At 42.3% G+C, this 13,061-nt stretch overlaps 1 protein-coding gene across 9 annotated transcripts in view; it reads left to right on the plus strand.

Annotated features, from left to right (window-relative positions):
• Positions 1–13,061, plus strand: part of PSD3 (pleckstrin and Sec7 domain containing 3) — a 476,158-nt gene that overhangs the window by 404,871 nt on the left and 58,226 nt on the right. For all 9 annotated transcript variants that reach the window (XM_057505252.1, XM_036896299.2, XM_057505254.1 and 6 more), the window contains one exon: positions 6,637–6,707. In XM_057505252.1, the coding sequence (XP_057361235.1) occupies positions 6,637–6,707 (71 nt within the window). The remainder of the gene's footprint in view (positions 1–6,636; positions 6,708–13,061) is intronic.

Below are 13,061 nucleotides of genomic sequence, written 5' to 3' on the forward strand. Positions count from 1 at the left end.
TTCCAGTACTATGTTAAATAAGAGTGGGGAGAGTGGGGAGAGTGGGCATCCCTGTCGAGTTCCCGATCTCAGAGGAAAAGCTTTCAGCTTCTCGCTGTTCAATATAATGTTGGCTGTGGGTATATCATAGATGGCCTTTATTATGTTGAGGTACTTGCCCTCTATTCCCATTTTGCTGAGAGTTTTTATCATGAATGGATGTTGAACTTTGTCAAATGCTTTTTCAGCATCTATGGAGATGATCATGTGGTTTTTGTCTTTCTTTTTGTTGATGTGGTGGATGATGTTGATGGACTTTCCATCCTTGCATCCCTGGGATGAATCCCACTTGGTCATGGTGTATGATCCTTTTGATGTATTTTTGAATTCGGTTTGCTAATATTTTTTTGAGTAGTTTTGCATCTACGTTCATCAGGGATATTGGTCTGTAGTTTTCTTTTTTGGTGGTGTCTTTGCCTGGTTTTGGTATTAGGGTGATGTTAGCTTCATAGAATGAGTTTGGGAGTGTCCCCTCCTCCTCTATTTTTTGGAAAACTTTAAGGAGAATGGGTATTATGTCTTCCCTGTATGTCTGATAAAATTCTGAGGTAAATCCATCTGGCCCGGGGTTTTGTTCTTTGTTAGTTTTTTGATTACTGCTTCAATTTCGTTGCTGGTAATTGGTCTGTTTAGGTTTTCTGTTTCTTTCTGGGTCACTCTTGGAAGGTTGTATTTTTCTAGGAAGTTGTCCATTTCTCCTCAGTTTCCCAGCTTGTTAGCATATAGGTTTTCATAGTATTCTCTAATAATTCTTTGTATTTCTGTGGGGTCCGTCGTGATTTTTCCTTTCTCGTTTCTGATACTGTTGATTTGTGTTGACTCTCTTTTCCTCTTAATAAGTCTGGCTAGAAGCTTATCTATTTTGTTTATTTTCTCGAAGAACCAGCTCTTGGTTTCATTGTTTTTTGCTATTGTTTTATTCTTCTCAATTTTATTTATTTCTTCTCTGATCATTACTATGTCCCTCCTTCTGCTGACCTTAGGCCTCATTTGTTCTTCTTTTTCCAATTTCGATAGTTGTGATATTAGACCATTCATTTGGGATCGTTCTTCTTTTTTAAATGTGCTTTAATTCCTATATACTTTCCTCTTAAGACTGCTTTTGCTGTGTCCCTCAGAAGTTGGGGCTTAGTGTTGTTGTTGTTGTTCGTTTCCACATATTGCTGGATCTCCATTTTGATTTGGTCATTGATCCATTGATTATTTAGGAGTGTGTTGTTAAGCCTCCATGTGTTTGTGAGCCTTTTTGCTTTCTTTGTACAGTTTATTTCTATTTTTATGCCTTTGTGGTCTGAAAAGTTAGTTGGTAGGATTTCAGTCTTTTGGAATTTACTGAGGCTGTTTTTATGGCCTAGTATGTGGTCTATTCTGGAGAATGTTCCATGTGCACTTGAGAAGAATGTGTATGCTGTTGCTTTTGAATGTACAGTTCTGTAGATGTCTATTAGGTCCATCTGTTCTAGTGTGTTGTTCAGTGCCTCTGTGTTATTACTTATTTTCTGTCTGGTGGATCTGTCCTTTGGAGTGAGTGGCGTGTTGAAATCTCCTAGAATGATTGCATTGCATTCTATTTCCTCCTTTAGTTCTGTTGGTATTTATTTCAGGTATGTTGGTGCTCCTGTGTTGGGTGCATATTTATTTAGAATGGTTATATCCTCTTGTTGGACTTAGCCCTTTATCATTATGTAATGTCCTTCTTTGTCTTTTGTTACTTTCTTTATTTTGAAGTCTGTTTTGTCTGATACCAGAACGCAACACCTGCTTTCTTCTCTCTGTTGTTTGCATTAAATATCTTTTTCCATCCCTTGACTTCAAGTCTGTGCATGTCTTTGGGTTTGAGGTGAGTCTCTTGTAAGCAGCATATGGATGGATCTTGCTGTTTTGTCCATTCTATTACTCTGTGTCTTTTGATTGGTGCATTCAGTCCATTTACATTTAGGGTGATTATTGAAAGGTATGAACTTAATGCCATTGCAGGCTTAAAGTTTGTGGTAACCAGAGGTTCACGGTTAGCTTCTTTACTGTCTTACTGTCAAACTTAACTCGCTTGTTGAGCTATTATAAACGCGGTCTGGTGATTCTTTATTTCTCTCCCTTCTTATTCCTCCTCCTCCCTTCTTCGTATGTTGGGTGTTTTGTTGTGTGCTCTTTTTAGGAGTGCTACCATCTAGAGCAGTCCCTGTAGGATGCCCTTTAGAGGTGGTTTGTGGGAGGCAGATTCCCTCAACTTTTGCTTGTCTGGGAATTGTTTAATGCCTCCTTCATATTTAAATGATATTTGTGCTGGATACAGTAGTCTTGGTTTGAGGCCCTTCTGTTTCATTGCATTAGGTATATCATGCCATTCTCTTCTGGCCTGTAGGGTTTCTGTTGAGAAGTCTGATGATAGCCTGATGGGTTTTCCTTTGTAGGTAACCTTTTTTTCTCCCTGGCTGCCTTTAATACTTTGTCCTTGTCTTTGATCTTTGCTATTTTAATTATTATGTGTCTTGGTGTTGCCCTCCTTGGATCGCTTGTCATGGGTGTTCTGTGTACCTCTGTGGTCTGAGAGAACATTTCTTCCCTTAGTTTGGGGAAGTTTTTGGCAATTATTTCTTCAAAGACACTTTCTATCCCTTTTTCTGTCACTTCTTCTTTTGGTATCCCTATAATGCGTATATTGTTCCTTTTCGATTGGTCATTCAGCTCTCTTAAAATTCTTTCATTCCTGGTGATCCTTTTATCTCTCTCTACATCAGCTTCTCTGCGTTCCTGTTCTCTGTTTTCTAGTCTATTAATGGTCTCTTGCATCTCTTCCATTCTGTTTTGATGTCCTTCCAGAGCTTGTTTTATTTCTGTATTCTCCTTCCTTAGTTCTTGCATATTTCTCTTCAAGTCCATCAGCATGGTTATGAGTTTTGTTTTGAATTCTTTTTCAGGAAGGCTAGCTAAATCTGTCTCCCCAGGTTCCTTCTCAGGGGAAGATGGAGCAGATGCCGAAGCTGTCTGGGTTAGTCTTGTCTGGATCATATTTTTTTGCCTTTTCATGTTCACAGGTGCTATTGACTGTCAGCTGGGATGGCCAAACTTTTCACTTGCTACTGGCCTTTCTTTACTGGGACAACTGCGACCCCCAGTGGCTTGTGTTGGGTAGTTGCGTGTAGGCTGGGTCTTCGTGTCTTGCCCGGCGGATATCGAGGGATCTCCCTTTCTGTGGGCATGGTTTGCCTTAGGCTGTTTCTCTGCTTTCACAGCACCCAGAGGGGTAATTGACAGGGGGGTGGCTGTTTGGCTGTTTACCTCCATGAAGGGTCTCAGAGCTGTTGCGCAGGGGGTTAGTGCACCTGGTTTTCCCTGTAATTTCCAGCCACTGGGCTGTGACCTGTGTTGTTTCTGTCTAGCTGTTAAGTCCCTGTCCCTTTAAGACTTTCAGAAAGCACTCGCTTTTCTTTGTCACAGGGGCCTCAGCTTCGGCACCCGCTCAGAGGTCTTGCTGCCCTATTTCCCTAGGTTCCAGCCCTCCACGCATGCACTGTGTCTGTGCTCTGGTGCGGGTGGCTGGGGCTGGGTGTTTAGCAGTCCTGGGCTCCCTCTCCCTCCCGCCGGGAGCTGGGGGGAGGTGTGCTCGGGTCCCGCCAGGCCGGGGCTTGTATCTTACCCCTTTCACCAGGCGCTGGGCTCTCGCATGTGTGAATGTAGTCAGGCTGTTGTCCTGTGTCTTCTGGTCTCTCTTTTAGGATTAGTTGTATTTGTTGTATTTTCAAAAATATATATGTTTTTGGGAGGAGATTCCCACTGTCCTACTCACGCCGCCATGTTGGCTCCAGCTCCAACAGTCGATCTTTGTTACTTTCAAGGGAAGCAATTATCCTTGGACTCCAAGCATGCACATTAACAGCCATGAAAGCATAGTCAAGGGCAGATAATGGTACCTTCAGATCAAGTTTAATAAACACCTTTTCACAGTAGGCACCCAGATATTTGGTAAACTGCATCTGTGTACCATGATACATGGGGTGGTGGTCATTATGTAACCACAGTTACAAGCCTTTCCCAGTCTTAATGATATATGTGCTCTGGGATCAGTTTCCACTCACCGCCAGCCTTGCTTGTAAGGAGCAGTGCTGCTCATCCATTGGTGTCCAGCCCATGCATCTTGCGCAGCAGAAGCCGTAGCAGCCCTGAGCATGTGGCTTCCAAGTCAGGACAGGCAAGCTGCCTCCAGGGAGCTTTCCGGCTGCACCAGCGCGCGGTGGTTCCCTTGCTTCCCAACTCAGCACCCCATGTCCCCTGTGTACCATGCAGGCAGTGACTGTGGCTCATGTGCGGCACGGTGGTGAGGACTAACTGCGTTGATGTAGCATCACTCAGAGCAGCACCTTTACAGTATGCTGGCCACATGCTCAGGAGAATCAGCTGCTTCGTATAAGTCTTAGACAACTAAATTATAAATGACCTGAAACAAGATACAGTTTTACACTTCTGTGGGAGATGGAAAGGTAGAGAATGCAGCACAGGGTTGTGCTCACTGACAGCACCAGTCCCCACCTCGACTGGAGGTCACGCCTGAGATGGAGGAATCTTAGCATCAGGTTCTAGCAGGCTTAGCGCCGTGATAATAAAGGGCCATGAAAACTCCTTGGGAGCTTGTCCATGGATTCATAGATAGGATAGGAGATTCACAGTTGTGAGTAGAAAAGAGGTCTGTAGATCCTCAAAGGAGTCTCCAGCCGCCCTGCACTAGTTTTAGGTGTTGGGAAAGCCTGTGAACCCCAGGCCTGTGTGCCTCCTGCGGACAACAGAAGGGTGTTCTTGGAGTACCTGTGCAGCCCTGGCCAGTCATGTTTTGCCTTGAGTCATGTGGATTATCCACACTTTAAATGAAGCAGCTGAAGTCCTGGGAGGTTGAGGGGCTCAGGAGTTGCCCAGTGAGGGGCTGGTAGGTGAGAGGATAGGTTTCAGACAAGGGCTAGAAACCAGCTGGTCTGCTTTCCCTTCAGACGCCTGCACCACCCAGGCTGCCTCTGGTCCTGCTCAGCAGCAGCTCCTGCAGCCCATGGTCACTCTGCAAGCTGTTGTCACGTCGGCCGTGTGGGAATGTGGCACCCACTGAACAATACAGTCAATACTTACTGTATGTATATGTGACGATCTGTGGTCTTTATAGTAGCCACTTTTCTTTATAAAGATATTATGATACACTTCTTTCAATCACTGATTTTTGAGTACACACTTCCAAACGTTACCTAGTGGAAACAGATGGGATGATTTTTTATTTCCCCTGGAAACCTGCAGAGCGGATGTTCTGAGTCCTTTTTCGCCAGGTGGATGTATCAGTGTGGTGTTGGCAGCGGAGCCTGTTTCTGTAGGTGGCTATTCACCCAGGTCCCAGCCCTAACTGTTCTTGAGTCAAAGGATATTTAAAGGATTTGTTTAAGGCTAATGCATTTCCACATTTAATCAGCCTCCTAAGTAAAGATGGCCCACAGGCAGCCAAATGGTTGGTGGAGGAAGTTCAGCCCTCCTACCTTTTTGTATGGACATGTTAAGAAAACTGGCATTCAGGTAAAAAAATTTTCCAGTTACAGATTTTAACTTTATTAAGATTAGGAGTAAATAGTCAACTCTTTTGCTAATCTCTTCTTTTGTTTTAGGACAGTCTGTAAACGTTTCTATAAAGTCAGTAGAGAAATTCTATTCTATATTCCAGGAAAACATAAATGAAAGGAACGTTAGGACTGAAAGCAAATGTGTTTGGAGAATTCTGATGAGTGTCCTCATACTCACCTTGACTGTGCCAGGTTCTGTGAGTCCTAAAGAGGAAGGATACCTGCTCGCAGGTCACGCAAACTGTACTGTGAAGACGTTCAGACAGAAGAGTTACATAGTGCTGCTAGCAGGTCTCTGCAGAGCTATCACAGTGGATGGGAGCAAGAACAAACTTATTATCACCACAGAGAAATGATAATTAGATTTACCATTGCCACAGAAGTAAATGAGTAAATAATAATATTAATAAGTTATCAATTAATTACTTAATATTAAGTAATAATCTTTAAATATTGAAAGTTGTAATCCAGTTGCTGGGCATGTGGGAGAAATGCCAAGAGGAGTGCTTTTATATTCTGAAACTTTTTCTTCTTACAATTCTTAGGAATTTTGACAAAGCCGTGAAGGCTGTGGAAGCTGAGCCTTCTAAGCTTTCTCTTGGATCAGTGTGTATTTCCTATGTGCATCTTTTGCCCTCCACGTCTTTTAGGTCTCCACTAGAGTACAGGCTGTAGGTATGCGGCTGGGGCTTGGATCCCTGCTTCTCCTCTTCCTGATTGTGCGACCGTGAGCAGGTTACTTCACTGTGCTTCGGGGCTGTAAAAGCACAGGAGTAATGAAGCCTACCTCACAGGATCACTGTGAGGATTGAATGAGATAATGCACGGGAAACACTTCTAGGCTGCTGCCTGTTGTACAGTAAGGCTCCAGGAAATTTTTGTCTCGTGGTTAGCTTCGGTAGCTGATAAACCAGGAATACTGAAACATAGCCTGTTGCTCATTTAGGTTCTCTTTCTAAAATGCTAATTTCTGTCAAATAACATTTTCCATTTATTTTCTCCTTTCTAGCTCCAAGAGGAAAGCGAGGATGGAAAACCTTTTATGCTGTACTAAAGGGAACAGTCCTTTACTTGCAAAAGGTAAAATAAGTAAATAATAAAGTCTATACAACTCTATGAAATGATAATTAGACAGATTACCCCCAAATACTCACCTTGTACAAAGAGGCCCCATCAAACACCCAAAAAACTGTGTAACCAGTGTCTAAATTCTTTTTTAGATATTTTTTATTTCTGATGAAAAAAATATTTTGGAAATCATATATGTTCATATGTAATATGTCATATATTTTATATATGTAAAAGATTCTGTGCTTGTGTATGAGAGAGAGACATCAGGGGCATTGATGAACTGTATTCTGGTTACATTCCATTGGAAATTCTGGCTGTGTGTTGAGAAGTTGGACTCCATGTGGTCTGTGCAGGTAGAGACCTATGGCAGCACTTGTTTCTATGGATATTCATACTGTAGACACTAGTTATAGCCTTCATCAATTTATTGCTCTTTAACATTATCTCTTCATTTAGTTATTTATCTTCATTTAAGTCTTCCCTGAGTCTAAAAAACATTTTCATTCCAGTCCTGAAGCATTGGTATTTAATGCAGATACATTCCAAATTATCTGGGTAAGGGTTTGACTAGACCATTCCCTGTCGAGATCCTGTCTTTGAATCCCAGAATTGGGAAGCATGTTTGGGATCAGGCTTACATGTTTGACCTCTGAAGGGTATTCATTGGAGCATCCATTTACCTAGCTCTGTGTATGTGGAGATGAGAAAGTTGTGTGGTAACCGGAATGAGGTACACCACTTTCCAGAGCCCAAGAGGATTCTCGCTCCCACTGTGAAGGGCAGCTTGGAATTAGGGCTGATAGCGGGCAAGGCAGTAACTGCCCTCCATGGTGACTGATTGGAAGAGCTGTTGTTCTTCATTGCAGTAAAAAACACATAACGTGAGACAGACCCTCAATAAATTTTTAAGTGCATAATACAGTATTACTATAAACACTATGTTGTACAGTATGTCTCAAGAAATTTTCCACCTTGCATAACAAACAATACCCAAAGGACAGCAAGTCTCCCATTTTCCCTTTTCCCCAGCTCCTAGCAAGCTCCATTCTACCTTGTTTCTATGAGTATGACTAATTTCAGTACTTCATTTACATAGAAACAAGCAGTAGGTGTCTTTCTGTGACTAGATGATTTCACTTAACATAGTATCAGCAAGCTTCCTCCATATTGTAGCATTTGGTAGAACTTTCTTCTTCTTTATGGCTGAATAATATTCCATTATTACCTTCATTTTCTTTATCCATTCATTTGTCCATGGACATCAGGCTTCCACCTTAGTTATTGTGAGTAATGCTGCAGTGAAAACGGGAGTACATGTACCTCCTTGAGATCCTGATTTCACTTCCCATGGATAAAGATACCCCAGAAATGGGATTGTTGAGTCATATTAGTTCTGCTTATAATTTTTTAAAGAACCTCTGTACTGTTTTACGTACTGGCTGTAACCATTTTAAATTCCCACCAACAGTACAAAGGAGTTCAGTTTCTCCACAGGCATACCAGTACTTAGTATGGTCTAATTTTTAAAAATTTTTATAGGTCCGTTCTGACAAGTGTGAGGTGATACCTCATTACATTTTCCTGATGGTCAGTGATGTTGAGCATCTTTTCATGTGCCTGTTGGCCATCTGTGTGTCGTCTTTGGAGAGATGTCTAGTCAAATTCTTTGCCCAGTTTTAATCAGGTTATTTGTTTTTTTGCTATTGAGTCATAGTAATTCCTTATATATTTTAGATATGAATCCCTTATTTGTATGGTTTTCAGATATTTTCTCCTCTTCCGTAGCCTTTTCATTCTCTGTTTCCTTGGCTGAAGCTTTTTGTTTCATGTTGTCCCCCTTGTGTATCATTGCTTTTGGTTCATATCCAAGAGATCATTGCTGGTGTCAGTGTTGAGAATCTTTCCCCTGTATTTTCTTCTAAGAGTTTTATAGTTTCAAGTCTTATATTTAAGTCATTTTGAGTTGACTTTTGCATATGGTGTAAAATGAGGATGAAATCTCACCATTTTTGCATGAGAATACCCAGTTTTCTTAGTACTGTTGAAAAGATTATCTTTTCTGCATTGTGTCCTGTTTGAAGTACAATTGACTTATATGCATAGGGTTATTTCTGGGTTCTCTGTTCTGTTCCACTGGGCTATATGTCCATCTTTATGACAGTACATTATGTTTTGATTATCATAACTTTGGAATATGTTTTGAAATCAGGAAGTGTGAGGTATTTAAATTTGTTCTTTCTCAAGATTGCTTTGGATGTTCAACATCCTTTGTATTCCATATGAATTTTACAGTGAATTTTACTATTTCTGTAAAAAAAAAATGCCTTTGGGATTTTAATAAGGGTTGCATTAACTCTGTAGGTGGGTAGTGTGGACATTTTAGTAATACTAAGTCAGCCAGTCCATAAGCATGGGATGTCTTTACATTTATGTGTGTCTTGAATTTCTTTCAGCATTGTTGTCTATTTTCCATTGTAAGTTTTTTGCCTCCTTCATTAAGTTTTTTCCTAAGTACTTTAATGTTCTTGATGCTATTGTAAATAGATGTGTTTCTTAATTTCCTTTTCAGGTTGTTCATTGTTAAGTGAATAGAAATGCAACTGACTTTTTGGACATTGATTTCATATCCTGATTTCCTGTCCTGCAACTGAGCCGAATTTGTTTCTTAGTTGTAACACTCCCTTTGTAGACTCTCTAGAGTTTTCTGTACACTATAAAGTCATATCATCTGCGACCAGAAATAATTTTACTTTCCCTTTTCCAGTTTAGATGCCTTTTATTTCTTTTTCTTGCAGTGTTAGGACTGGGCTTCTTTCTTTTCTTAGCAAAAAGGACTTAAGTTTTTCACCATTAAGTATGATGTTACCTGTGGGCATTTCGTATATGGCCTTTATTATAGTGAGGTTATTTCCTTTTATTATTAGTTTATTGAATGTTTTTATCATGAAAGAGTTTTAAATTTATTCAGTGCTTTTCCTGCATCTGCTGAGATGACTGTGTGATTCGTGGCATTTTCCTGTTAATGTGCTGTATCACAGGAATCGATTTTCATATGTTGAACCCTTTTTGCCTCCCAAGGATTAATCCCACTTGGTTGTGGTGTATGCTGCTTTTAATGTGATGTCAGATTTGGCTTCTTGGTATTTTTTAAGGATTTTTACACCTGTATTCATCAGAGATATGACTGGCTTGTAGTTTGATTTTCTTAAGGTATCTTTTTCTGGTTTTGGTATCAGAGTAATGCTGGTCTCGTAAGTTTAGAAGTATTACCTACTCTTCAATTTGGGGGAAGAATTTAAGAAGGTTTGGAGTTAATTCTTCTTTTAAAGTGTTATAGAAATGAATGGGGAAGGCATGTGGTTCTGGATGTTTTTTGTTGGGAAGTTTTTGATTACTGATTAAACCTCCACGTTAGAGATATGTCTGTTCTGATTTTCACCCCATCCCTCTGATTCTGGCCTTCCATCTGTGTATGTGTGTATGTATATTTATGCATGTATCTGTGTGTCTCCTGAAGATAGATCCTGGTCGTGTCATGGGTCAGAGAGACGGGGTGGGAACTGCTTTAATTACTGAGTCATATTTCTAAAGTACTTCTGAAAAATAATTTAGAAGGACCATATCAAATACAAACCCTCTTGTGTTCTGCATTCCCTACAGCAGTTTATGACAATACCTGTTCACCACAGCCTCTCCTCACCACACTAGTTATTGATATTTAGACACTTAAATAAAAAGGTCACATTCATATTGAGCTTTTGTTTTCAGTGCACAGACACGTGCCTTTCCACACTTTCCATACTTGTTTCTCTGGAAGGGAGCCCTTCCATTTGATGTGACATCTACAGTGCTGAATCAGATGGCAGCCCGTGTGAGGGTGCCCACATGTGCATCCCTGAGGTAAGAGGCTGCTTTGAAATGGAGATGTGAGGGTTAGGAAGAACCATATTTGATTTGTTTTATTTTAAAATTTCAAAATATAATAATGCCCTAGGTAATAAAATTGAAAGAATTACTCTTATTAAAACAACCCTTCCTTTAGGAGCCCACCAGAGCAGTATTTAAAGGACCTTACCTGCACTATTTTATATCCTGTACCGACATTTTTCACATTACTAGAGCAGCTATGTAAGGAACACTTTCATAATTCTCTTTTGTTCTGTTTCTTTATTGAATCTTTTTTCAGATGTGTAGACTGAGAAGGACCATATCTAATACAAACCCTTCTGTTTTCTTCCTTTTGGAGTAGATTAGGTAAGGAGTATGAAAGTATGGAACGTTGCACCTTGGACCAGCACTCTCTTAGTGGGTGAATTCCCTTGCAGAAAGAGGTATGGGTTAGCGTTAGCTAAACTCCAAAGATCTCAAAGAAATGGTTTATAACATCCTTCAGTTTACACGTTACTTTGAGGTACAAAACAGCAGAAGCAGAGCCTGTTGTTGGTATCAGGAGATTATCCACGCTCTTAGGGGGCCAGATAGCTTGTATTGTCTTCCCTACAGAACCAGCACGGCTTCCCATTAGTAAGTCAGCTGCTGGGGCCTCCATCAAAGCAGCATGTGGCATGCCGGGCCCTCCCCAGTCCTTTGAACTTTGTCGCTGCAGGGCGCGACCCTTGGAAATTAAATTCCACATTTCACAGCTGTTTCCCTCACGTAAGTCCTACTCTCTTGGCTTACCTTTTCGTTTCCTCTAAGATCTCTATAAGGGGGCATGGCACGGTGTGTGACAAAGCCATTTCATTAAATACCTAGCCACAGGATTTCCACCCACGTCATCCCCAGGTGACCTGGGAAGAGGGAAGAATAATCTGGCATTCAACATGTGACAGAGGCGAAGCAAGAGAGGTGCTGTCCACGTCACCAGCTTTTCCTGCCGATGGGCCCGCCTCGGATGCGGGGGTGGGGGTGGGTCTGACCCAGCCACACACGCGGAGGAATAATGGCTCCGTACGACAAGGAATGACCGCTCAGCATCGGTTTGGATTAGCACTCACAAATGAGACAGCGGCTCCATACTTTCTGCGCCTCTAGAGTGTGGTGAATTTGCACTTAGGGAAGTCTATAAAGTAAAAGTTAGGACACACAGGACATGACACATTTGTGTGGAAGAGTGCAGGAGAGCTGTGGGCTGTCGTTCAGGCTGCACTTCGTTTGAATATTAAGAATCCAAGCTTTGCTGCAGAATAACCGCTTGCTATGGGAGTCAGCCTCAAAGGGGAGCCATGTTTGGTTTCCAGTCTCTGTTCTCTTTTTAATTGTTGCTAATAGATGTTAATGTTGCCAAAGGAAAAGGAGTGGCTAAAAAATGCGTTAAGTGCTTGAAATCTCAACATATAACTAATCAGTATCTGTTCCCAGAAACTGCTCAGTGATTAGAGCAGCTCATCGGTCAGTGGAAGCCTGGTCGAGGCAGAGCAGGTTCCGGTGTGGATTTATCTACTCTGATTCTCTAATTAGCTTTTTCCTGATTTGTAAAAGTAAAAGGAACAAAAAGGCGCTGGGCAGTACAAACATGAAGACCCCATCTGCGGGCATTTACGTCTGAAGGCAGGCTCTGTGCGGTTGTGAAGTGCCGTCTGCTGCTAAGGGGTGTTGAGCAGCCCACCGGAAGCGGTAGCGGCAGGTCGGGGGACCTCTTCCTGAAATCACCGCAGAGCTAGAGAGCGTGCCAGGCGCCCAGTACTGGTGAAGGGCGTGTCCTGCCGGGGTGCGAAGGTCCCGCCACTGGCTGATGGTTATCCGCGCTGGGGTCCTCGTCTGCCAGCATGTGATACCAAGTGTGCACGGAAAATCCTGGCCGATCTCATGAGGAATTAAGTAACTGGCTCGGACATTTGTCTACCTTTTCCTGATCCTATAGTGCAGTCTGTGTAATGAAACCCTTAGGAGTCAGGCCTACTGTGCCAGCATCCTGAACACAGGCCCTTTCCTCCCCTGTTGGCACTGCGGAAGGGCGAGAGCCACTCAGCCCCTTCCCCTCACCTGAGAGCACAGATGGCGAGTGCCTCCACAAGGCCTCGTAGCTGCAGCACAAGGAGCCACTCAGGACAGAGGGCTTCGTGCCCTGGGGTTCGCAGTGTGATGGCCACAGCACACTGGCCTTCCTCACTCCCATAGACATCAGTTCCATATTTGACATTAGCCCACCTACTTATTTTCCAGTTAAATTTTACTAGAGATCAAATCCATGTTTCTCACTCATTTCCCATCACCCGAGCCCTGAAGATGTAGGTCAGACCCTGACTCAGGTCCTCCCTTCTAGGAAGGACACTAGGCTGTAGACCCTGTGCCAAGTTTAGACACCAAACAACACGACGGGTGCAAGCGGTGCGGGCGGCCCCCCGCCGTGCTGAAGGGCCG

This window comes from Manis pentadactyla, chromosome 7 (genome assembly GCF_030020395.1).
Source record: "Manis pentadactyla isolate mManPen7 chromosome 7, mManPen7.hap1, whole genome shotgun sequence".
Taxonomy (NCBI): Eukaryota; Metazoa; Chordata; class Mammalia; order Pholidota; family Manidae; genus Manis; species Manis pentadactyla.